This window comes from Vanellus vanellus (assembly GCF_965231255.1).
Source record: "Vanellus vanellus genome assembly, chromosome: 6".
Classification (NCBI taxonomy): Eukaryota; Metazoa; Chordata; class Aves; order Charadriiformes; family Charadriidae; genus Vanellus; species Vanellus vanellus.
This window is the reverse complement of record NC_138911.1, coordinates 6,783,578-6,808,518: the sequence shown is the minus strand read 5'-3', so window position 1 is coordinate 6,808,518 and position 24,941 is coordinate 6,783,578. Positions and strand designations below refer to the sequence as shown.

At 41.8% G+C, this 24,941-nt stretch overlaps 1 protein-coding gene across 2 annotated transcripts in view; it reads left to right on the top strand.

The window, feature by feature from the left end:
- The window catches only part of LGR4 (leucine rich repeat containing G protein-coupled receptor 4), a gene marked incomplete at its 5' end in the record, with an annotated part of 79,611 nt that extends 54,979 nt beyond the window's left edge, over positions 1-24,632 (top strand). Inside the window, 14 exons of one of the 2 annotated variants that reach the window (XM_082485677.1) lie at positions 8,856-9,071; positions 9,744-9,815; positions 11,586-11,654; positions 12,233-12,304; positions 12,391-12,462; positions 13,157-13,225; positions 13,633-13,704; positions 15,323-15,388; positions 16,487-16,558; positions 17,436-17,507; positions 17,813-17,938; positions 19,326-19,447; positions 20,100-20,174; positions 23,213-24,632. In XM_082485677.1, the coding sequence (XP_082341803.1) occupies positions 8,856-9,071; positions 9,744-9,815; positions 11,586-11,654; positions 12,233-12,304; positions 12,391-12,462; positions 13,157-13,225; positions 13,633-13,704; positions 15,323-15,388; positions 16,487-16,558; positions 17,436-17,507; positions 17,813-17,938; positions 19,326-19,447; positions 20,100-20,174; positions 23,213-24,489 (2,452 nt within the window). In that variant the 3' untranslated portion in view covers positions 24,490-24,632. Of the gene's footprint in view, positions 1-8,855; positions 9,072-9,743; positions 9,816-11,585; positions 11,655-12,232; positions 12,305-12,390; positions 12,463-13,156; positions 13,226-13,632; positions 13,705-15,322; positions 15,389-16,486; positions 16,559-17,435; positions 17,508-17,812; positions 17,939-19,325; positions 19,454-20,099; positions 20,175-23,212 lie in introns of both variants that reach the window. The other variant, XM_082485678.1, reaches the window with a different exon arrangement.
- Positions 24,633-24,941: the final 309 nt, after the last annotated feature.

The window sequence follows — 24,941 nt, the reverse complement described above, 5'->3', positions numbered from 1 at the left end:
TTGTGTCAAAAATGGATTTAAAGCTCCTGAGCTTCTGTGACCTTATTCTAAACCACATAACTCTTTGCTGAATATATGTTAGAAAACCTGCTTCTGCCTTTTTAATATATACTCTCCATCCAAAACCTGCAAGTTTAAACATCACTTAAGTGACTCTCTTCTGGCAGTTTCCCAGTTTGCTCTGAAGCAGGCTTTAAGGGGATTTTTTTTTTTCTTGGTGAAGACACAAATTACTTGCTCATAAAACTTTATAGTATATTGATAATCATTTGCTTTGCAACTCCTGGAGACCTGTCCAGTTTCTCTCTTAATGTGCTCCAGTTTCTAGCTGCGTAGGAAGACGGTTGCCAGACTGTATGTATTAACAAGCCCAGTAAACATACATGGGTGGAAATAAAGATGGTTACAGGAGCTTCGTGATCTCTAATGTTTATATTATAGCTGGCGAGTAGCCCGCCTGGTTCAGCATGCTAAACGACAGCTCTTTATTTTTCTATTTACCTTGGATATTTTCCCAGCTCTGGCCTCCGAAAGAGTTAGAATAGAGTCCTTATTTATGGAGGTGAAATTTAGCAAAATGGAAGAGTTTTACTGAGTGGAAGCTTGCTGTCTCGCACCCCAAAGATGTTTATCCGGCAGGATGTATTCTCCCATTGCAAGAGGCCGTGACATCTGGGACCGTGGGACCGCACTACCGAGACAAAAGCACTAGTTGCCCCGCTTGTGCCCATGGCTTTTGATAGCAGAAAAACCTAAAGAATAAGGAGCTTCACAAACGTAAACAATAGTCTTGATACATTGCAATTACTCCAGAGCATAATAGTGTATTTTTGTTATCACAACGAAGTGGCGTACTTCCTACTTTAGATCTGGAAATGGTGTCGGTGAGGTTTATGGGCGATCCAAGAGTCGTACGGAGAGCCAGAGGTAGCAGAGCGGTGTGCGGCTCCCGCAGCGCGTGCAGAGCCCGGAAGGACGGGGAAACCATTTCAGAGGGTCACTTCTTTAAGTGCTTTAGCTTTTTTAACTGCGATGACTTATTTTGGTGACACTGCTGCTTCTGAGCTTTGACCCGGAACGTGGGGATTTCTAAAACGGTTCTGTAAACCGTGGCAACTTCTAGGGTTGCTCTAATTCACCCCAGAAACCCAGCTACGTATGAATTTTAAGTCATAGCACAGAATGTTTAGTACGGTCCTCCGTGTGTGAGGGATACTGAAACTGTGTTGTTTAAACAGAGACTTTCAGATGCTTTGGAAAGGAGATGTGTGTTCCATTTAAACTCAAAAAACCTTATCTGCTGCTAGTTTTAGTGGGCATTTGCCATCAAATCCCAGGAGTCACTTTTGAAAGCACGTCAATAGCTGCTAACGTATCGGAGACAATTTTTTATGACTGTAGTTCAGGCATCACCGAGGTATCGTCCCTGCACATGTGCACACACGCCTGCATGCAGGGAATATGAGAGCCTTCTGCAGCAGTAGTTCAAAGCGCTGCAGCTACGCTGTTAGGCCAGATTCCCAAATTGTGGGTACTGGGGCCGTGCCAGCGCGGTGCTCAACTGTGATAGCTCCTGCCTTTCTCCTCGCGTGGGCGTTCACCTGAGCTGCAGGGTAAGTGTCTTCATGCATGTGGTCAGCAGTCATTTTCTGCGGTACCCAGTAGCAGTTCTGGCTCCTCAGCCTGGTCTGCTCGCAGCCTCTGCTGCAGGATCGTAACCAGTTTTGCCGTCTGCTTTCCTATCTCCGAAGGCTGGAGCAAGCTTGGGGCGGGAGGCGTGAACGTGCTGAACTGGAATGCGATTGTGTATTCTGGGAGAGGGAATCAGCTTGGTCCAGGCAGGAAAGACTGGGGTCCTGGTGTGGGATTGGGAGAAATGAGACCAGGATCTTGCTTTGCGGGGTAAAATTGTACGGTGGAGGGATGGGGACAGAGGAGGGAGGCGTATTTCAGTCAGTCGGGACAGATTTTAAATATGCTGTAGCACATCCCTGCTGTAGCCTTGCATTTCTAGCTTTTTCTTATTTTAGGAAGGATTCCTTATACAGATCAAGGTATACCTGTATTTATAAAAAAATCAAACCCCAAATCAGATCTAGAAACATTCTGCTCGTACCACAATGAAACCACACAGCTTTAAGCGGTAGTTCATGTTGGTGACGATTTTAGTAACATAAACCATAAGCACGTTGAAAGGTGTTAGAAGGGAAGATCCCTGAATTTAGAGAGGATAATGCAAACACTGTCTCGTACCAAACATACACAGTTCAGTTCTAATTCTGATATTTTTTTTTCTTAAAGAGTATTTTAGGAATTCCGATGATAATTTTGTGATTTTGGATTATTGAGTTTTGAAGGACATGGGGTATCTGTAAGGGTGGTCTCGTCTGCTGTTAATGAACTTCTTTCACAGCCTCACAATGACCAGATGAAGTTAAGCAGCATTGTATGGTCTTGTATGTCTTGTATGCAGAATGCACCTTTAACAGTGGCAGGTGGTTTTTCAATTAACCAACTTTTAATGGATTGACTTCAGTTTTTTTTTTTTAATTCCCTGCTTTGCTGTTATTAAAGGGGACCAGTCCTCAAGTGAGTCTGTGTTAAGATACAGGATTAAACTGTCAGCACCAGAATGGGAAAGGAAGAAATTCACACACGTTTTCTTTTTAACCTGAAAAACAATACAAACTTAAATATGCTGAATATGCTTTTCTCCCTTGCATTTTTTTTTAGAGTAAAGAATGTATAAGAGCTCTCCTGAGCATGTTTGATTGCGCTGAAAAATCTTTAAATATGCTGCAGTTTAAATATACTGCTTGGTGAATTTTACATACTTGCTGAATGACAAGAGTCTTATTTTTCTATGCCATGTTCACCTTTAGAAGCTGTTCTGTTTTCTTGAAAGTGAGATACGGGTATTTCTTGTGAGCTTCAGGAATCTCTGGGACTTTTGTAGCCTCTTTTTTTTTTTTATTTTTGACTGCCTGGGCTTGCTTAAAGGAATTGCTAATGTTTAAATAAAAATCAGAAAATTATTTAGAAATGGAATGATCAGAAACTTAAGTGGGACGGTGGAAGTTACACAGCATGGAGGTAGAGAGGAGCTGAATCCTCTATGGGTAATTTGCAGCAAACTTTATATGAGCACTGACTGGTACAGTCTTAAACGTTTAAATGGAAGAAACATATGCTGGCACATCGGTCCTGGTGGTTGAAATAGCTTTGGCATGTATCGTTAGTTTCCGAGAGCTGCTGTAAATTTGTCCTTGAATAAAGCAAAACCTTGTATTGATGTTCTCAACACATAAGGTACAGAGAGAGTGGCTGCTTGATACCGTGAGCAAACGTGCTGAGTATTTTAAAGTACCTCTGTTAACATGGTGGGTTTATTGCCTTGCATTGTAGCAGAATTTCCTAGGTACCAGGCTTATCAGTGCTCAACTTCAAAACCTAAAAATCTGCTCCAGTGTTATTTGAGTGATTTCTTTGTGGTTTTTTGAAGGAGCACTTTAAAGAGCAAAGTTCTTTAACAATTGCCATTGAGCAGAAGTGGTTTAACACAAGAGTTGGGAGTCATTTTCCTTTTGTTAACATCAACATTAAACTCCTGCTATTAGTACAAGGCTGTTAAAATTTTGCAGTTGCTGAAGCCTGCAAGGCGGAGAGTGGCCACGGATGAGAGCTAGCGAGGCTGGGATACTAACTGCAAACAAATTTGCGATGGTCTCCTCTTCCCAGGCTAACAAAATGTGTGGCAGTAGTACATTCATAATGAATATTATTACTAAGATGACATTTTTGAGATGTATCTCATATCAACAAGGCGAGGAGGGAGCATCTACAGCAATGGCCACTGCCATGCTATTGGTGGTTTGTCCCGGGAGAGCAAGAGTTGACCATAACGCTGTTGTCCCCCCAATGCATCAAAGACCACGGACCTGTTGGAGCAGGTCCAGAGGAGGGCTGTGAAGATGATCAGAGGGCTGGAGCACCTCTCCAGTGAAGACAGACTGAGAGAGTTGGGGCTGTTCAGCCTGGAGAAGAGGAGGCTCTGGGGAGACCTTATTGTGGCCTTCCAGTACCTAAAGGGGCTACAGGAGAGCTGGGGAGGGACTTTATACAAGGGCATGTAGCAATAGGACGAGGGGGAATGGCTTCAAACTGGAAGCAAGTAGATTTAGATTAGATATTAGGAACAAATTTTTCCCTTTGAGGGTGGTGAGGCACTGGAACAAATTTCCCAGAGAAGTTGTGGCTGCCCCATCCCTGGAGGTGTTCAAGGCCAGGCTGGATGGGGCTTTGAGCAACCTGGTCTGGTGGGAGGTGTCCTTGCCCAGGGCAGGGGGGTTGGAACTAGGTGATCATCAAGGTCCCTTTCAACTCTAAGCATTCTATGATACTATAGAAATAGTAAAAATTCATATATATGTGTGTGTTAGACTTTGGAACTTTTATTCATTTGAATTGAGGTAGGAGTTTTAGAATTAGTTTTAGAATTTCCTTAAAGCTGAGTTAATTGCTTGATATTATATTTATAATTACATTATTATATATATTATATGATAATTATATTTTTTCTTGTTTTAAAAATATGTCAAATACTGATGTAAGAGCTGCTGAATATATAGGTTTCTATCATCCTCCTGCTCTTCCTTCTTGTGGAGTTGGAGTTTGTGAGAGGGGGGAGCCTGACAGGTAATAAAAGTGAAGATGACAGCTCTGCAAGTGAACTCTGAATTTATAGACTCAAATGTAAAGGTCTCTCACAAGCCAATGCCTATAGGGAAGCTGGAATTGGAGTAGCTTCTGAAAAATTAAGGAATTTAAGTACATGCTGCAAGCTCTAATTTAAAGAACACAGTCTTATCTTTAACACTTTAATGGAAAAGGACGGTCTTTGTAAAAGTTCAGTCCAAGAGAAGAATATTACTTGTACTTTGCTAGTTGTGGGAGCTACTGAATACTCCCGTATCCCATCTTAAAGAAAAGGTGTGGTCCTTAGTTGTATTTTGTGGAAGCTGTCAAATATTTCAGGTTTGCTTTTCAGTTGTTTCACAAAATACTCCATTATGTGCATTTCACGTTAAGTAGAAGCATTTCAGCTGTTTTGTGCATTGAACATAATGTGGATAAGCTCTGACTGGAAGAGGGAAAAAAAAAAAAAGTAACTGTGGCATATCGTGCTTACACTAAGAGGCATGAAGGAACATGGATGAGACAGAAATGGCTGAATTAGTTCAATAAGTCTTGAAGTATGACATCTAATATCAGAACTCCAGCACCAATAAATATTTTTTGTGTGTGTAATCATAATAATACCCACTTCGGTTCTTCTGATGCTGTGCTTGTTCCTGTAACATTTGTAAATTGCATGTTTTCCCTTTAAAACTGTAAATGCAGCTCAATGAAAACTCTGGGCAACCCATCCATTTTCAGCTATTTTATCGATGTATCCGTTGGCCTCTGGGAAAACCTTGGGCAAGCACATTGATCTTCAGACTCGGAGATTGGGAAACCGCTATGCAAATGGAGAGTGGGAGACACACAGATAATCGCAGCATGATGTCCTGTCCTTCTGCTTGACATTGGAATTGCTAATTGCTTTGAGCTCTCTTTGGTCATCTCATTTGTTAAGATGATGCAGGGAAGTGGCAGAGAAGCACCCTCTCTCTCACCTTCCAAACCTCCCTGCTCAATGGCAGTGGTGGGTAGTGGTGGTGTTCTTCTCCCCCACCCGCCGCTCAAGTTTTACTGCTGTGGGCAGGAGAAGATTAGCGTGCCAGACTGGATGGCTGTGGAAAGCCAACAGTTTCAGACGCAGAGTTTCTTGGGTACTTGATCTACCTGTGCTGGGGGGGCAGAGGTCTAGGCAAAGCAAGCTACGGATGAAGGGTCCATCATCTTCTCCATGACCGTCTTTGTTATCCCGGGCTGAGAGCTCGACTCCCTCGTCGTGCGTGTCCATCCTTCCTCTGATCATCTTCTGCTTTGATGGTGGGAGAGGAGGAGCAGGGCTTGGGGCTTCGTTGTGTGTTTTTGGCTTCCAAAGTCTGCTAGAGTAAATGGAATTTAGCAAGAAGCACAGTGAGAGTGCAGACACAGGCGTCGACAAGTAGTCGCAAGGACTGAGTGCTGCCTCTCCAGTGTGCTGCTTCGCTTAAAAAGGAAAAAAAAAAAGGGGGGGGGGGGAGGGGGGCAGGCAGGAGCAGGAGGGAGAAATTAGTTGAAGAGAAGACTCGGATGTGTTTATTCCACTGGAAAATATTTCTTTTGATCTTCAGGGAGGTGTGTGAATTTAGGAGAGAGAAGACAGACAGGTAATTTCAAGTTTGGGGTTTGTTGTTTTTTTGTTTTTTTTTTTTCTGAATCAGAGCCGCAGGGTTTTTTCTTTAACCTCCCCTTCCCCCCCCACTTACTTTTTTTTTATCATCATCAGGCATTTAATTTCTCTGAAACGTTCCAGTCTTAGTGCAGCCTAAAAGCATTCAAACAGAATAACGTACACACCTGCCAGACCATGGGGCAAACGATAAGGGGATGCCAGTATGCGAACCATAGGAATTAGCTCTTTGAAGTACAGCTTTAGAGCTAATGGCACCTTTACTCGTCTTAGGAGAGAGCCTTTGACTGGAGACAGTTTTGTAAGTTCCCACTTATACTGGTGTATTTGTTACTTATTTTGATGCATTTCTTGACTTTTTATTACATGAAAATTCAGCTGCTTTCTTCCCTAATAATTTTAAATATTTAAACTACGTACATCACACCAACACCACTCTCTTTCACAGAAATAGATTAAGTGCATTAATTCTTAATCAAGCTTGTCTTCTCCCTCTGAATTCAGCATACCCTTTAAATGCTGGGGTCCAGAAGCACTTTCACTACTATTTAAGCTGTCATGACTGTGCCCGGGGACAAATGTAGCACAGTCGCTTGGTCCGCTCTGCTGGCCCTGAGAGGGACGGGGTGAATGGCTGGAGACAATGACTTCTTCAACTAATCCAGCTAGACTTTCAAGAGCATATCTGATTGTGGCTTTAGAAACACAGTGAATACTTAATATAACTCGAAACCTGGGCTGATTTGTATCGTAACGAGCATCGATGCTAACAGAGGAGCGTATACGTGTTTTGCCTCCCCAGACAGCAGCATACATACCATGGCTGGTACACCAGTCAGTTCAAAGCAGTTATGCAAGGTGTTTTCTTCCACGTTTGCAGCGAAGTCACGGCGGTTCAGCTGTGTGTTGACCTAGAGGAGACAGCCTCGAGGTCAGAGGACAGTCAAACTGCCTGTTGCTCTCAGCCCTGTGCTGCCTCGCATCGGTTACAGTCCCCTTTTTTCACCCCTGACCTTTCCTCTCATCCCCAAATGAAGAATAGCGCTTTATTAATGTTTTCCTTCTTCCTGGGTCATCATTTGCCGCTGCCCATTCCTGGAGCTTTCATCTGTGTAAATCCAAGCTTAAGTTTTTAGTATGGGTGGTTTTCCACTTTTGTGCCGGACACATCTGGTTACGTGATGTAGTGTAGGCAAACCCGAACCAGTCCTCATCTGGGCCTTTGCCTGCCCTGGCTGCCAGCGATGCTATCCAAGGAACCACGCTGCTGGTGTAGGAAGGTGAGAAACTGAATTGGTTGAGGGCATATTGCATGAGGAAAAAGCACATCTCACTTTGCACGAGAGTTTCTGCTGTCGCTGCCAAAGCCAACAGACAAAGGGGTTGCGGTATCAGGTTTGTCAGTTGTCATGGATCAGGATTCTGGATGAGACTCTGACAGTAACACCTGTGCCTCCCGTCGTGAGGGCTTCACATCTGGAGCTGGAGCTGAGGACGTGCATTTTAGCCTCCTAGGTTTCCAGGTGTGAAGGTTTTCTGGTTTTGTTTTTTTTTGTTTTTTTTTTTTTTATGCTTTGAAACCCGAAGAAGCAGCGAAACCCCATAGCATATGTGAACTGGTAACTGTAGCAGAACTGACTGTCGCTCATGGTTTGACTTTTTTCTGTAGGAAAGATAGTTAAGTTGCTTTCCACGTGCGTTACATCTGCTAATGTTTGCCATTGGAGTTCATTTGGGGAAAAAGTGTGATGGCAAATCCAGTAATGTACAATAGTCAACAGTGCGAATGTGCTATTTTGTATTTTGTTGTGGAGCATGTTAGAAAGGATCAGGTGCAAGAGTGAAAGAAATTTCCCAGTTTTAGTTGATGGTATAATATTTTATTTGTCGGGATAATTCGTAACTCGGACATTGTTCAACAACTGCTTTTAATAATCTTGTTCTCTAAAGTGTGTAGTGGTACCACAAAACAAAGCATGTGACGGTATATGATGCTATCGGCAATGCAGCTATAGGGATAATCAGCTCAAATGAGTAAATGCCTCTGCAAACTTTGATACGCTATAAAGCTACCATTTCAAAGACTTTTTCCAGTATCAGCAGCTGAGAGTTGTGTGGGGGATGATGTCTATGGAGTTACCAATTCACTTTGTTAAGCTGATTGTAAGCGTATGAATTTGTTACAAAGCTTTAAAAATGTCTGAGAAGAACTGTTTTATGAAACTTTCTTTTATGGGCTCTTCATTTGCCTTGAAAGGGTGTTTATGCATCGTTCATAAACCTTCAAACTTTCCAATATTAAATTATTTCAGTAAAATAAGTCTCTTTATCCCTCTTCTGCCTCTTTCTGAAGAGAGCTGGGGGGAGCATCTGTCGCTCGCCCGGTGGCCGGTTTGGCCCAAACCATGCCAATATTTAAGCTTAAAATATTCAGGAGTAATAGGACTTTAATGGATATTTTTACTTATCTGTAGTTTGTGAGTTTAGTGTGTGAATTCTTTCTGGTTTAATGCAGGCGTTTGGATGCAAACCATATTACTGCCATACCAGAAGACAGTTTTGAGGGTCTGGTGCAGTTGCGTCACCTTTGGTTGGATGACAACAGTTTGACAGAAGTTCCCATCTATCCACTCAGCAATCTGCCCTCTCTGCAGGCGTTAACGCTGGCTCTCAACAAAATAACGCACATTCCTGACTATGCATTTACAAACCTTTCAAGTCTTGTTGTTCTGTGAGTATTTGTAACTGTGTTTCATTGGTCACTTTGAGTCTCTCCTCAGTTACAGTTCTGATTAATCTAAGATGGCACTGAAAACGGTATTTTGCTTTGTTTCAGCTCAGTTGTCTAGTAACAGCCTGTATTGCCAACGCAAGGCGATAGCCTGCATACTAGACAACCCGCTGAAGGTTTGCTAAACGCTTTCTCCTAAACAGAAAGTGAAACGGGCTGTGGGTGGTGAGACTGATGTATATTTTCCTGACATCTCATTTTAGTAACGAATATTTCAAAGCGATGGTTGTCAGGGAAGGCTTTCAGAGATATTAAAAAAAGAAAATGTTATCTGCCACAGACCCATTTCTGTGTAGTCTTAAATATCTCCCAAGGATGAATATGAAAAATGCATTTGCTTTATTATGTTTAAATCAAATTTTTATCACACTTCTGGATAGTGAGTAAAGGTTTCAAATCGGTTGTCTTGACTGCGGGCAACCTATTCTGTTCCCACATAGGATGAAATAATTCTGTCTGTAAGTGAAAGACATTCTTCTGCATAATCCACCCCATGCAATGTTTTCTTCTAAGCCATTTAACGGTCTCGATCTTATAGAAGTATCTGTTAATTTGTTAACTTATGTGAAATCATTCTCTTGTTTTCATACTTGTTTTATTTTTGCTTTTCAGACATCTTCATAATAACAAAATAAAAACTATAGGAAAACACTGTTTTGATGGATTAGACAACCTTGAAACCTTGTAAGTACACTTATTAAAGTAACGCGTTGTTCAGTGTTTGTCTCGTTCCCAGCTTAAGCAAGGTTACCTTACTGGTACGGTGAAGATTTTGCAAATAAGGCATGTGTGCACCATGCCACACATACCACCGTCCGGCTCAGATTTCGGAACTGAAGGCTGGTATCAGTTCAGTGCTCCACCAAAACTAATTAACTATGTTGAGAAGCAGGTAAATATTAGCCTGGGTGAAATGTCACGCTGGAAGATGTGGCTCTAATGTTCCTAGCCCTGGTCTAGCTGGGGTATCTCCGCATAGCACTCCACTGAGTCAGGTGGCTATATCAGAAGTGTTTGAGTGGCCCTGTGGGTGATAAGGGACAAATATTTGTTTCTCAGATTCACTGTAGGATTAAACGTGTTTAAGATACACTGCCAAAACTGTCGTGTGACCATAGGAGGTTTCTCGGAGGGCTCCAGCAGGCTGTTTCTCCTCCGCTCCTCCATTACTGGAAGGGCAGCGCTGCCTGCCAAGGAGACGGTCGCTCACGCGTCCCCGCAGCTCCTGAACCCATCCTCTGCCGGCTGGTGGAAACCAGCCCCGCTCCTGGTTCCCAGCCTCTCCTACAGGAGATTCACCTGAGTTCATGTCAAATACCGGCAAATATTAAAATGATGGACTAGTTTATCCGAAACAGTGAGCCTTATGTTCCTTTGGACAGAAACAGGGGGTGGGGGCGGGAAGCATCACCTTCCCCTCGCCCCGTGTCTGTCATCCCCACAGACAACTCATGCTCCCCCAGAACTGGGTGTCCGTAGCGGCCGGATCCTGGCTCCGCAGTACTCCTCACCCTCCGGAGCACCTCCTTGGCCAGGAATGGCTTTCAGCTGCTTGGGTTACATTCCCCGTTTCCCTTCAGCTCGCTCAGTGAAGGTCTAATAAGCGGTATCTCCTTCAGGGGTGCGTTTTGCTCTGCTTAGGAGAGTGCTAAATCAAACAAATGAAGGGGGGCAAGGGCAGCCCAGCGACAGCCTCTGTTAACAGGAGGAGTTTAGATGAGTCCAGGAATGCTGCTTACTCCAGCTAACTTGTCATTCTCTTAGAAGCTCAATTAAGTAATAGATGCTATGTAAATATGCACAGCTGATGTGAGACTCTCAAAACATTTTTGCTGCTCATAAGGGAGTCCCTTTTGCAGAAAAAAGACTGTAGCAGGTCCTGACGTTACTCTTCCAATGGGGAGAGGTTAACTGAGATCTCAACAGATCCCTGTCACCGATGTGTACTGGTTCAGCGTGACGACGCTTCTCTCTGGCTCGGTTCGATATTTAGAAGTGGTTTTGCTCCAAGCTCTGCTATTGCTTAATGGCTTATTTACTGTTTGTTTTTAATAAAACTTGGACTAAAAGTTTTCTTAGTAAGCTCATAAAGAGTAGTCATTTGTATTTACTTTTATTTTTTAGCTTTGAAATCTTAGTTCATTTCCATATAAATTCTGTTGAAGAAAAATCTGTGAAGTGTTGAAAAAACCTGACCTTCGCTGTAAGGAAATGTCATTTGACTTAATATGAGTAATCCTCTGGATAATATTAAATATCTTACCTAAGTTATTAGCTGGTTATAAAGTATGTAAAACGTCAGAAGACTAAATCTAAGTTAAAGTTATTCTATGGTCTAGTTACAGATGTTCTGAGAATGTTTTACTTTCATCGAATTGTCTTAAACAAAAACTATTTTGACAATTCATGACCACTATTCAGAATTTTATAATTTTCCTGCTTTGTTTCTTCTAGGGATTTAAATTATAATAACATGGTAGAGTTCCCTGAAGCCATAAAAGCACTCCCAAGTCTAAAGGAGTTGTGAGTATTACTTATTCTCCTTTTTTACCAGTTTTCTGTCTCCTTTCCATAAATAAAAAAAAGAAATTCCTGTATTAAGAATGCTTGTCTCATTATGCAGCAACCTAAATCAGATTAAGTTATGCTAAGTGAAGCTATAATGAAAGGAAAATATAATAATCAGCTAGAGAGGGAACCTATTGAAAATTATTTTGGAGTTATATAAGCAAGCAATTTATTCAGGAGAACCATTAGCATAGATCTTAATCGTTTGCCTCCAGTAGCACAATTAAGTATTCACTGATCGCACGTGTTTTCCGTGGCCCCTCCTTGAGAGGAGGAAGAAGAGGGAAAGCACAGAATCGTATTCTAGAGAGAATGGTTTCTTTCTAATGAAATATTTTCAGTTTAGCTGATGCACAGTAGACAGAAATCATACCTTCAAAGTTATTCCTACAGTTAGACTTTATTCCCATTTAACTGCAATCCTATTTTTGGCAGGATTGGGAATTGAGTAGGTGTGAAGAAAATGACTATTGGTTGAATCCACTGGCAGTATATTTTTAAATGTTGGTTTTCTTCTTTGCTAATATCTCTAGGGGATTTCACAGTAACTACATTTCCATAATTCCTGATGGTGCATTTGCAGGAAACCCCCTTTTAAGAACGATGTAAGTAATTTTCATGCATCTATTTTTAGTCTCTGCAGACAGTGTCTATAAGAACAACGACTGAACCATGTTTTTTCATTTCCCAGACATTTGTATGATAATCCTTTGTCTTTTGTGGGGAACTCAGCATTTCAGAATCTGTCAGATCTGCATTCCCTGTAAGTATCCTCTCAACTATATCGCACAATAAATGGATATGTGGATATGAAACATTGTGGCTAAGAACTCAGAATAACTAAGTTTTCTGACTGCCTTATTTTTATTGCAGTAAGCTTTAATAAACATTGTTATTGTTGGGCATATCCAATTTCTTAAGAAGCCCTAGTAAATATGCTCTGCGACTTTTTTTTTTTTTTTTTTTTTTAAATCTTCCATTACCTTGCATAAGACACATAACCTCAGGCCAAATGCTCAGATTCTTACTTAAACAAACTGCAATATGTCCTGGGTGGTTTTTGAACGGGGATGTACATTGTGGGAATGTTTTGCAGGTTAGCGCATGCATGCTCTCAAAAGATATCAGTTCTGGGGGGTGACGAGTGAGACTTCAAACTTTGAACTGCAAACTTCCTATGAGTTTATGCCCTTTTCGTACGGGTATTGATCCGACTCCTTCCAGCTTGATGAATTCCAGTTGTTTGCTAACGGAGAAGTCATTTATTAAGCAAATTAATCCTATAAGAAGCAGGGAGCAGACTATCTTTTACACGCTATTCATGTGTAAAATGTTAACAAAAGCAGTAAGAGTGGTAGAATGTCTCCTTAGTGAAAATATCTGCCTGATAGCAGGATTGAATGTCACAATTCATTTGCATAACAGTTTACAGCTAATTTTCCTGGGGATTATTTTAGGGTCATTCGGGGTGCCAGCATGGTGCAGTGGTTTCCGAATTTGACGGGAACTGTTAATCTGGAGAGTTTGTAAGTATCTTCTACAGAAATAATTTCCAGTAATTTCCTGGATTTGCCTCTTTTGAAGTGATTGAAATATGATTAGGGGATCTGGAGAGCAACTGAATATATCTTTTCTTCCTGTCAATAAATGTAATTATATAGCTTTGCTTAATGTGATACCTTAATTATTTTTTTTAATGGGGTAAGCTGATAACAGCCTATAAAAAGGCCATTTATACTAACCCCCCCTTTCACAGAACTGAAAAACAGAAAAGTTGGCTTCTTCCAAAAAAATAACAAACCAAAAAAAAATGTGGGGCATGAATCTAGCACCCCGATAGCTGAGATGCCGTCCTTACTCTGCACTTACGTATGCTTGTTATGCCATCTACCATCAACAATGCAAACATTTATGTATGGTGTTTTTTTCACAGAACTCTAACAGGGACCAAGATAAATAGTATTCCTGTTAATTTATGCCAAGAGCAAAAGGTGCTACGAACTCTGTGAGTATACACGTTGTGCTCCTATTTTCATCTGCATCCAAATGTTGTAAAAGCAACTTTAAAGCAGAAGTATTGCTTAGAATTGCTCATCCTAGCAGTTCTGTCAGAGTTGGAAATCTGATTCTGGTTTCTTGATTCTTCAAATCAAGACTCACGGCAGAGTTGATGTAATGCCTTATATTCCTGAAAAAGGTTCCCCTTCCTAAGGTTGCACTGTATTTCTTTCATATGTTATAAAAGATATGTAAGGTGGTGCCGCAAAACAGTCTTTGCATCTGCAAACGTACTCTGACACCATTCATTCTGAACGCAGCAGTAGTCATCTACATTCAGAGGTTAAGGAAGAGTTTAGTTATAGCACTTCGACTTTTTTGTGTTCAGGAACACAGGAGAGAGCATCAGGAACCAAAAGAAATGGAGATGAGGATTAGGAAGAGGATAGTAATACAAAGGCAGGACAGAAAAAGCAGTAAGGATGTGTTAAAATAAATGGGAAAAAAAAAAACAAAACCAAACCGGTGAATGAAACCATTGGGAGGGGAGAGGCAAAGCCATGTTTACAAAGGATACACACAGGAAAATTTGGAACAAAAGCAACTGCTGAAAAGTGGATGAGAAAAATAATGTTCTGTTTTATAGAAGAAAAACGGGGGAAAAAGAATGATGAGGTAGGATTTAATTTCAAATGGCAGGTTATCTTTTAAACAGAAATGTGAAGGTTCTAGCCACCTTTTTGCTGCATAGTTTCACAGAAAATTCTGAACTTTCCTAGCTCCGCCTAGGGAGCCACCAACACACTAAATCAAAATTTGCACCAAATTCCTGCATTGCACACACCATCTATCCAGTTTATTCTAAAAAAGCAGATTACCAATAAACCTTTTTAGATTACAACTCTCAGAATTTAGGGAATTTGTACAGTGTGGTTTTGGGGTATGTATATATCCAGATGGAGAGCTGAAAGCAGTGAAATAGAATATACATAGAAATAGAAGAGAAAATCAGAAACACTGGTTGGGAGGGATCTCATGAGCTGTTGAAGCCACTACAAAGGCACAGCGTGTTTCCCCATTACTTTTCAATTACAGACCGCTAGTTTCAGTTGTTAAAATTTGTCAAATAGAGAGTTTGGGGATGATTTTTTTTTTTTTTTTTTTTAATGCTTGCTTGCTTTGCATCACTTTTTATTACTGTCAGGAAAGTAATAAAAAATGTTCACTGCATTCAGAGGCAAAAAGGGGGAGAGAGAAATGTAGCTTGTAAAAAGGTTACACAAATAGAGTGAATGTAAGGCAATGAATCAACATTTGAGGGAGCTGTACAGACAGCCTTGTTTCTGCTGTTTGCTGACTGTTGCAAGCTTGACATAGCAGCTATGTCTTTTTACATTGTATATACGTATAATCAAAGAGCATAGTGGGGCTAGTTAGGACAACTGTGGAGAGATCGCCCTTGTGGTTCCCTTCGTGATTTTCTCTAAACTGCCCGTAGTTTTTACGCAGAACGTTACCAACAGGAAGATTTTTCTGCCAATCCATTTAATGGTTACAAATGACGAGGTGTTTCAAGTAGAAAAAGAGTTGAACTAAGCACCTTTCTCCCATTTTCTGTTTTGAAGGGACTTGTCTTATAACAATATAAAGGACCTCCCAAGTTTTAAGGGCTGCCACTCCTTGGAGGAAATGTAAGTAGAAATACATGTTGTTAACTCTATTACCTCCTTAGCATGCCGAGTCCAAGTCTCTAGAAACTTTTTTGCTTCATGTTTGATCATAAGTTTCTAAGATAAAAGACAGAGAGAGATAACATGACCATCTCGTGTGAGGAGTGTGCTGGGCAGAGAATTTGACCACTTGCGTTTTCCTCAGCTAAGGTTTAATTGTTTTATGGCACAAAAAAAGAATGAAGGACACCTTAATCCTGCATTTCGTAGTAGTATTGCTATACATATAAATGAAATGAGTATTTACGTGTTTTCCTTCCTGCCTCTTACCTCTTCCACTCTTCTTCAGTTCCCTCCAACCATCAGCCTATGCTGACGTAAAATGTTTTTTTTCCTCTAGTCCCTGTAAGACGCGTTCAAACCCCATCTTTGCTTTTCCTTACTTTATTGCTTTAAAGCTTCTTAAGTGTAATTTCCAGACCCTACACGGTTTTTCCATCTGCATCTGTTCCATCTGTATCTGTTCCTACTTCTCTTTCTCTTTGCACTCAAGCTTCTTTCCTCTTAACGAGATTGGGGCTAATAGACCAACAGGCCTTTGCTGTTATACTCTTGACATCTTCAGGCTCACCGTACACACGGTTCATTGTAAAGGGATCCAGTGAACTGGAACTACAATTGGCCCGTTAGCTCGTGAAGCATTTCTCAACGTTTTCCTTTCATAAATCCCTATTTTGAGAAATAGAAGCGAGCCCAGGGGTAGAATATGCCTAAAGAGTCCCTGCAGAATGAAATAGGTTTGTTTTAAATCTCAGTGCGACTCTTCAAAGTTGACAAAGTGTTACTTTTAGCTTGGAAATAATTCAGTCCACACTTAAGTCTCTTCTAAGTTAAATGAATTGTACATTGGGATTGCGCGGAGGTGCCAGGAAAAAGCTTCATGGTTGTATTAATGTGGCTAATGCGAAATACTTAAACAGTTTGCCTATAAGGGGAAACGAGAAAAATCTTGCCATTTGTAAGGCTAAATCTATGTATTAGCAGGCACCAAGCTGTTCCTTGGTTTGAAGTCAGCCCAGTGAGCCAATAAAGTTCTGTTTCTCCTTCTTCACTTTGCAGTTCCTTGCAGCATAACCAAATCCACGAAATCACAGAGGATACCTTTCAAGGACTGTCCTCCCTTCGTATCCTGTAAGTGCACGTAGCTGCGTACTGAGTAAAACGAGATAATGCGTTTGATTCCCGTGTAACTGATGCCAGGGTTTGGTGTTACAAATCCGATGGCCAAAGGCCAGCTGTGCTGGATCCTAAGGTGCAGCAAACCCTGTACAGGAGGTACTAGGAGCAGCCAGTTTTGGTCCCGTTCTTTCTATTCTCCATTTTGTTTTTCTAGCCTATAAAGATATTGCTATATTATTCCATTATATAGTATTTATTGGAGAGATCCTATCTGTTTTTCTCAGGAGGAGCAGACCAGTAAACACTTATACCCTCCCCTTACATCTCAAGCTATGTGAAGATTATATAAGAACACTGAAATTATCAGGAAAACAAATCCACAAATCGATAGGGGTTTTAAAAGGAATGTCATGATATAAGTCATGGCAGGATCTGGATTTTGAAATCCAACAAAGCAGATGCCCTTCTGCTTGTTCTTCTGTGGCCTTCCCCCATCCCTGCTGACGTGCCCTGCCACAAGTGCGGTTGTCACCGAGGGGATCATCCTGGCACCTTTGTCCTGGGCATGGGGGGTGCCAGAGCCAACCTCTGCCTTGGGAGCGGAGCACAGGCTGAGCTGCTTGTGCCAGGAAGGAAGGGAAAGGGGGCGGGAGTGGGAGATGGATTCTGCCTTGGGGATGAGGTGAAGCAGGATACAGCTGCCTTACCGAGGGCTTCGGCTTCTACTGCACCTGGCTGAGTGGGCAGAGAGGGGAAATGGGAGGGTTGTTCAGCTTTTCTGACAAAGGCGTAATCTATTTGTCACCTTTAGCTGTTTTTTCTCAGTGCGGTGGCTGTTACAAAGTTTTGATGAAACTGCTAAAATAATCTCATTTGGCATTCATTGCAGCGACCTCAGTAGAAATCGGATCCATCAAATCCACAAGGAAGCTTTCACCGCTGTTGGAGCTATGGTTAACCTGTAAGTAGGCTGTTCTGTGCGGCAACCTCCTCCCTCTGGCGTTAAACTGCTGAGAGAGCAAACGTTTCTAGCTTAAATCTGGCATGTGCCCATCATTGTGTTTCATCTCTGTGGGTCACAAAACCTCTCGCAAGCTGAATGGATGCAGGGCGGACTTCTTGAAAGTGCCTGCTGCACTGACCGGCATTTGCTAGACCACAGCCTTGGTGCGAGACTTAAAAAGCCTTCTCGCTCCAATGAGGTGTATGCTATTGGATCTTCGAACTTACTTTGTTGTAACCGCTGTCTTAATATTCACATTGCAGAGACCTTAGTTTCAACCAACTCACTTCAGTTCCCACTGAAGGATTGAGCGGACTGAACCAGCTTAAACTTGCGGGCAATTCTGAGCTGAAAGAAGCTTTGGCGGCGAAGAACTTTGCAAAGCTCCGGTACGTTGGTAAATAATGCTACGGAGCATCTCCCTTATTTTGACAGTAACAAGCACCATAACGATAAATAAAGCCAGTTTAGATAATGCTCATGACAAACGATCTGCTGAGTCCTGGAGGGTCTTAACGTTGGCATGTATAAAAGGCCATCTGACTAATCTGGTATAGAAGCCATTTGCAGACAGTTTTCTTGGTAACCTTTTGTATTTCTCCTCCACTGCTTTTCAAGCTGATGCCATCGGTCTTTGGAGTAGTGGTTTGGGTGGATTCCATTTGTTATTGAACCGAGCGCATCTGTCTTTCAGAGTGTGGAAAATGGGAGCAGACACGCAGGTGTCTGATTCCAAAATCGCCACACTTTATACATACGCTGTTTATTCTCGGAGGCGAATGATGAGAGTAACAGTAATCATTTAAATGGAAACCTGGTACTGATTTCAGTGGGAGGTGGATCAGACTGATTAACTGCTTTGCGTTTTCAAAGATCTTTCTGCACGTTAATATTTCAGTCCTCAAGAAGCAGATAGAAATTGTTGCCCGTACTGTCCAATGGAAAAAAAAAAAATGGAGATGAAGGTGCTGTTAATCTGTCTAAGGCCAGCAAAGGAACCCATGTCAGGCCTCGGCAGTCCCATGGAAACAGCAGATTGTTTTTTAGGTTTTGGTCTGTGTTTGAGAACTAATGCATTGTGGGATCCTCTAGACTGACGTTCCTCCTAAATATTTACGAGAACAGAATTCAGGAACGATACTGCAGATAGCCAATACTGTAGCTTTGAATCACAAAAATTAGCTTCTGGTCTGTTCTTATCTCATTGTTTATGTGGACTTTTTTAAAACTCTGTGCTACTGTACTTCAGTACGAGGATTAATAGTATGCATCATTTCTGTTCAAACATACAAAAAGGCAATAGCCAAAAAAAAAAAATCTTACTTCAGGGCCACAAAATGAAGATTGAGAAGGAAAGATACCTTTTTAACATTGTGGTCATCTGGAAATGTACTTTCTTAGGAAACAGTTGCTCTTAAATTAACTTGCTTAATTAGTTTTCAGTTTAATTTGTACAGCAATGCCACAAACGCTGATCAGAACTTGTTTTGTGTGTGGAGCAGAATGAGTAGCAAAGAGAGCTAAACATCACAGAATTTTCTTAGTACTCTGTACAGCAGACAAGACTTGGATGCATCACCTGTCCTTTATCTCAGTGTAAAAGTTCATCAGAAGTGGTTACAACTGATCCAATTTGAAAGTTTTTCTTATTAGCGACAGTGACAAAAAGAAGCATCAGTTTTTAGCACTGCAGTGTTCCACTGAAATGTTTTTAATAGATGGTAATCTTAACTCGGGTTACGATGGGTAACATTCTTTCTTCTGCCTGAATTTCAGGTCACTCTCTGTACCGTACGCTTACCAGTGCTGTGCGTTTTGGGGTTGTGATTCTTATTTAAACTCTAATGCTGAGGATTCCGGTCACCAAGATCAAGGTGCCTTGATGGATCGTGAGAAGGGTAAGTGTTTCATTGTACTAAACTGGCAGTATTATTTTGGGCCAGTCTAGATAACGGTGTATGTTGTCTTTGAATAAGGAAATTTGAAAAATGTAAGCCTTTATAGGGATACAAAAGCCGTCTCTGAAAGTGCTTAGTGGCTGCTTACAGATATGCAGTGTCATGTTCATTCTAAGTGTGTAACATTTGCCTGTTTAAGGCGGGGGGGGGGGGAATCAAACTTTTCTTTTTTTAAGTTCTAAATTGCCAGGATTGTTTCTGTCATTTTCTGCCAGAACAAAAGTTTGATGGTTATCAGTATTTCGACCTTCCTGTTCAGAAAGGGCTTGTCCTTCCACTGTCTACTTCAAGGCCCGTAGATCTTTCCCCGGTGATGAAAGATGTTGCTGCTTTGTTATAAAGCATCGTGAATAGCTGAGACAGTATTAACTCGAACTGCTGCAGTGATTTCTGCACTGAGCGTTCAACCTTACGTGACAAACCAGAACAGCTCCGCTTGTTAAAGGCTTGAATATTGGTGAAGTGTTAGCTCTTTGGTCTTTCAAAGGACTACTTCCATCCTAGGCTGCTTCACTGCATTTCACTACTTTTTTTTTTTTTTTTTTTTTTGCTTCCTACAACTAACCTGTTTTTCATTTTTACTTGGATACAGCTGACGCAGATGCTCTAAGAAATGAGGAAAGTGAGGAACTGGGACAGACTATTATTCATTGTACACCAGCAACAGGTAAGTCTTATAATGTGCTTTAGCCACATTGTGAACTTCAGGCATGGTGTTATGCAAATAGCCGTCTGCAGAATTACATGTTTCATTCCTCGTAGTCGTTCTGTACACAGGAGATTAAATTCTACAACGCTTGGGTGAAACTTCATTTGATGTCAGTGTTGTTTTGGATGAGCCATCACAGAGATTTGCCTCGGCTTTAGACACCCAGCGCTATATTGGCGAAGTAAGCGCAAGCAGAACGTACCAGACTGTAATAGTTTTATTTGGAGCTTGCTGTGTTTAATACACTGTCCCCTAATTCCGCGTTACTTTTGCCAAAGAGGTGTCTGTGGAGCAGGCTGTATGAACGCTCATCTGTTTCAGCGAGGAGTCAGACTGTGCTTTAAAAGCTTAACTCCAGCTGCTCTCATTGGTGGTTTTGACTAAGCCTGATGTCTTTTCAGAAGAGAGAAGGAGGAACGCTCGTGTGGTCTGTTTCCCGGCCCTGCTGTGGCCGCATTAATTGACAGCAGAGGGCTGTTACAAGTAGTTGGAGCAGGCAGTAGCATCTCAAACTGCTACAGACATTTGTGCAACGAGTAGGCTTACTGGCATACCAGAACTACTCCGATTCAGGCTTGAACAGTCCAAGTATTTTCATTCCAGGCAGCTTCATTGCTGCCCTTCTCCTTTTCTCCCTCATATTGCGAATTTCCACACACGGTTCCACTCAACTCCTAAAGCACTTGCTGTGGTGCCTCCTACTTCCTTGCATGTGCCACTGGCTCTCCAGAGGATTCCTTCTATAAATCTTGTACCCTCCTGTTTGCGTAAACGGGAATACCGGAACACATCCAGGGGGGAACAGAATGCTTGCAGTGAAGTTACTTCTGGATGAACAGTAGTTTTCCAAATCTTCGTTCATTCTCTTCTCCTAAACTGGGGTTTTACATCCATTATGAAAATCTGTTTGCTCTTCATCTTCTGGGCTAGCTTCAGCTTTAGTATGTAGAATATCACAAGGATTTCTTGATCACAGCCAAAACCAATTGTGGTCAGAAAGTCAAATATTTTATTAATGTAACTGTACGTGATCTGAGAATTAATTTGACCAATGCTACTTGCTCACTTTTGATCTCCTGTTCACAGAACGAGAATTCAGATGGTGCATTACATGGGTTAGGTCTTTAAAGCCTTTCGCTCTCTCTTTTTGCCCATGCCAGAGATGCTGTAGCTCCAAAAGGAACAAAGAGCTTGTTTTACAAGTTCACAATTTGCCTTGTTTTTCACCAGTCCCTCCCATACTAACAACTTGTTTTCTATGCCATGCTGTCGTCTGGTCATAAGTAGGACACTCCACCCACTGTGTAAGTTGTGAATCATTGCTCGTCTCGCAGATCCACTTTCCGCTTTGCCTAATGGCAGGAATGGATCGCTGAACGGTGGCACTCAAGTAGCGTAGCACTGAAAGCTGCAAAACTCATCCTTCCGAGCATGAATTTCCCCTGGTGGGTTGGGAATATTAGTGAGAGAGGAGGGTAACGTTTAACTCTAAGGACAGTTAGACCTTGGGAGAAAGACAGGAAAGCGTGATGAGTTTTGTTGTTTGTCTAAAGATGTCTCACTCTACAGCTAGTAGAAAACAGACTGCAAATTGAGTTTGGAAGCACAGCATTGACATTTCAAAATTTCCTAGGTAGGAAGTTGTTTCTGGTTTTGAGTAGATTCAGCTTAGCGGGTATTGCTGTGTCATGTGATTGTACTGTAAAAATAATTATTCTGGCAAAGATGTCTTACTCAGGAATACCTGAAAAAAAAAAAAAGGAAGGTACGGGGGGGATTTTACTGCTGATTATACTGGTCCGATAATCCAGTTAGCACCATCATTTCTTGCCCAGAAATGAAACTTGGTTCTTTTTTTGACTTGTCAGTTCGGTAATTTCTGGAAGTTGCTTTAGGCCTCGGGAGGATTTTCGCACAGACGCTTCATGGTTGTGCGCAGTTGCTGTTCCCGCCGGCGCTGGGGATGGGTCGTACTTACCTTTCACTTGCCTAAAGGGAGGCCACGAGCCGCGCAGAGCCGGGGGTCCCGGGCTGGATCCGGCTCGGAAGCTCCGGCCCGATGCGGCAGCGCAGTTTCTTGCATTTTTCTGCTCTGCCTTCAGCTCCCAGAGTGCCCGACTGCAGGGAGACATCCCCAGCTATTGTGCTTCGGACAATTAGCGGTGCCTAATGGGGCTGTAGGAGAGGTTAAACTCTTCTAATTGTTACTTAAAATCAGTAGGATTCCCCCGTGGAATAAACAGCAATTAGAAGGATTAGAAGGGTAAGCAGAAGTAGTGACCTTTTTTCCTTGTCTTGCCTCATATTTTGCTTGTTGGACGTTTTTTATTATTGAAGCTTTTTTAAGTGACAAAAGAAGAAGAAAAAATCCATTTTGGCTATATGACTTCGCAGGCTTACAGTGCCTTTCAGTGACAAGGGGGGGGGGGGAGAGAGGACTTGTGGTGAATTCCTGTCCCTATTAAAGCTGATAAATTGAATTTGTCGGCTGTTTTACAGATGTTTCCTTGTGACCAAAAGTTACTCCGGAAGGCACGTTTGTGAATCATTTTTTGAGGGAACGTGTTACTTCTAAAAAATCCTTTCTGCTTATAAGTTGGTTGTGAGCATTTGCTTTTATTTTTTTTTTTACTAACTTTTTTAATGATGTATGAAATCTAAAGAAAATCAGAAGTATTTAGGTGGCACTAATAAAAGCTATTTTGAGTAGCTAAAAGGTAATTAAGTTTGTTTAGCTAGCTTGTTTATACAGAGTATTCTCAAGTGACCATTCATCACAGTAATTATTATTTCAGGCATAATTAATTAGTAAATAGCTTCACCAGAATAGTTTACTTTCAACTGGCCTATTTAGCAGTTCAGCTGTGTACTCTATTCATGAATTAATGAGGAGTGCTCTTGTAATTCCTTTTGAAAATCTTGCTTATTAAGGCCCGATTTTTTTCCTAAATTGGTTATCCTTCTCTTTTTTTTTTTTGTTTTGTTTGTCCTTCTAGGTGCTTTTAAGCCTTGTGAATATTTATTGGGAAGCTGGATGATTCGACTGACTGTCTGGTTTATTTTTTTGGTTGCTTTGTTCTTCAACCTGCTTGTCATGTTAACAATATTTGCATCCTGTACTCCATTGCCATCTTCCAAATTGTTTATAGGCCTGATTTCTGTCTCTAACTTATTTATGGGCGTCTATACTGGTATTTTAACTTTCTTGGATGCTGTCTCTTGGGGAAGATTTGCTGAATTTGGCATATGGTGGGAGACTGGCAGTGGTTGCAGAGTTGCTGGGTTTCTTGCGGTCTTTTCGTCAGAAAGTGCCATTTTTTTCCTGATGTTGGCAGCTGTTGAACGGAGCTTCTCTGCGAAGGAGATCATTAAAAAGGGGAAAAGCAATCGCCAAAAACAATTTCAGATCGCGGCAGTGCTTGCTTTCCTGTGCGCTGTGGTAGCGGGATGCTTACCACTTTTTTATAAAGCGGAGTACTCGGCATCACCCCTTTGCTTGCCCTTCCCCACTGGAGAAACACCTTCGTTAGGTTTCACAGTGACTTTAGTGCTCCTGAATTCGTTAGCGTTTTTGCTAATGGCTATTATCTACACTAAACTGTATTGCAACTTGGAAAAAGAGGACCTCTCCGAAAACTCGCAGTCCAGCATGATTAAGCATGTCGCTTGGCTCATCTTCACCAACTGCATCTTTTTCTGCCCCGTTGCGTTTTTCTCGTTTGCACCGTTGATCACTGCGATTTCTATCAGCCCTGAAATCATGAAGTCTGTTACTTTGATATTCTTCCCGTTACCTGCTTGCCTGAACCCGGTGCTGTACGTGTTCTTCAACCCAAAGTTCAAGGAAGACTGGAAGTTGCTCAGGCGCCATCTGAGCAGGAAGAACGGCGCGGTGGCAATTGCCGTCAGCGCTCAGGGGGGCTGCGTGACGCAGGATTTTTACTACGACTGTGGCGTGTACACCCATTTGCAGGGGAACATCGCCGTGTGTGAATGCTGCGAGTCGCTCCTCTTATCCAAGCCCGTGCCCTGTAAACACTTAATAAAATCCCACAGCTGCCCCGCGCTGGCAGTGGTGCCTTGCCAAAGGCCGGATGGCTACTGGTCGGACTGCGGCACCCAGTCAGCCCACTCCGACTACGCGGACGAGGACGACTCTTTCGTGTCGGACAGCTCGGACCAAGTGCAGGCCTGCGGCCGGGCGTGTTTCTACCAAAGCCGAGGATTCCCTTTGGTTCGTTACGCCTACAACATACCGAGAATTAAAGACTGAAAGGGCTTTTTGCCATCAGCTCTTCTACCAAGGAGGTGTAACGCTTCGTAGACTGTTCCCTGTTTTGCCCTTTCGAGCAGGAAGCACTTTTGTAATCATCGTTTAAGTGTCATTTGTAAAGAAGGGAAGCGGGCAGTAACTTCTTGAGCCATACCTTTTAAAAATAATTAAACAAATAATAAATCAGTTGCCCTGACTGTAAATAATTGGTAAACCAAATTTGTTACCCCGATATTTTTACTCTTTCCACGCAATAGTGGTTTCTTTTATACAGTTTTTTTTACACGCTAATGGTGTGTTTCCACGTTGTACTACGGTTGTACTTTGCTTCTGCTGTTGGCAAGGTAAGTTCTGGTGACTTTTTTCCCTTTTTTTTTTTTTTTTTTTTTTTCTGCCAAAGCACAATATAAAGGACAGCTGTTTAATATTAAAGAAATTATTTTTAAATGTGA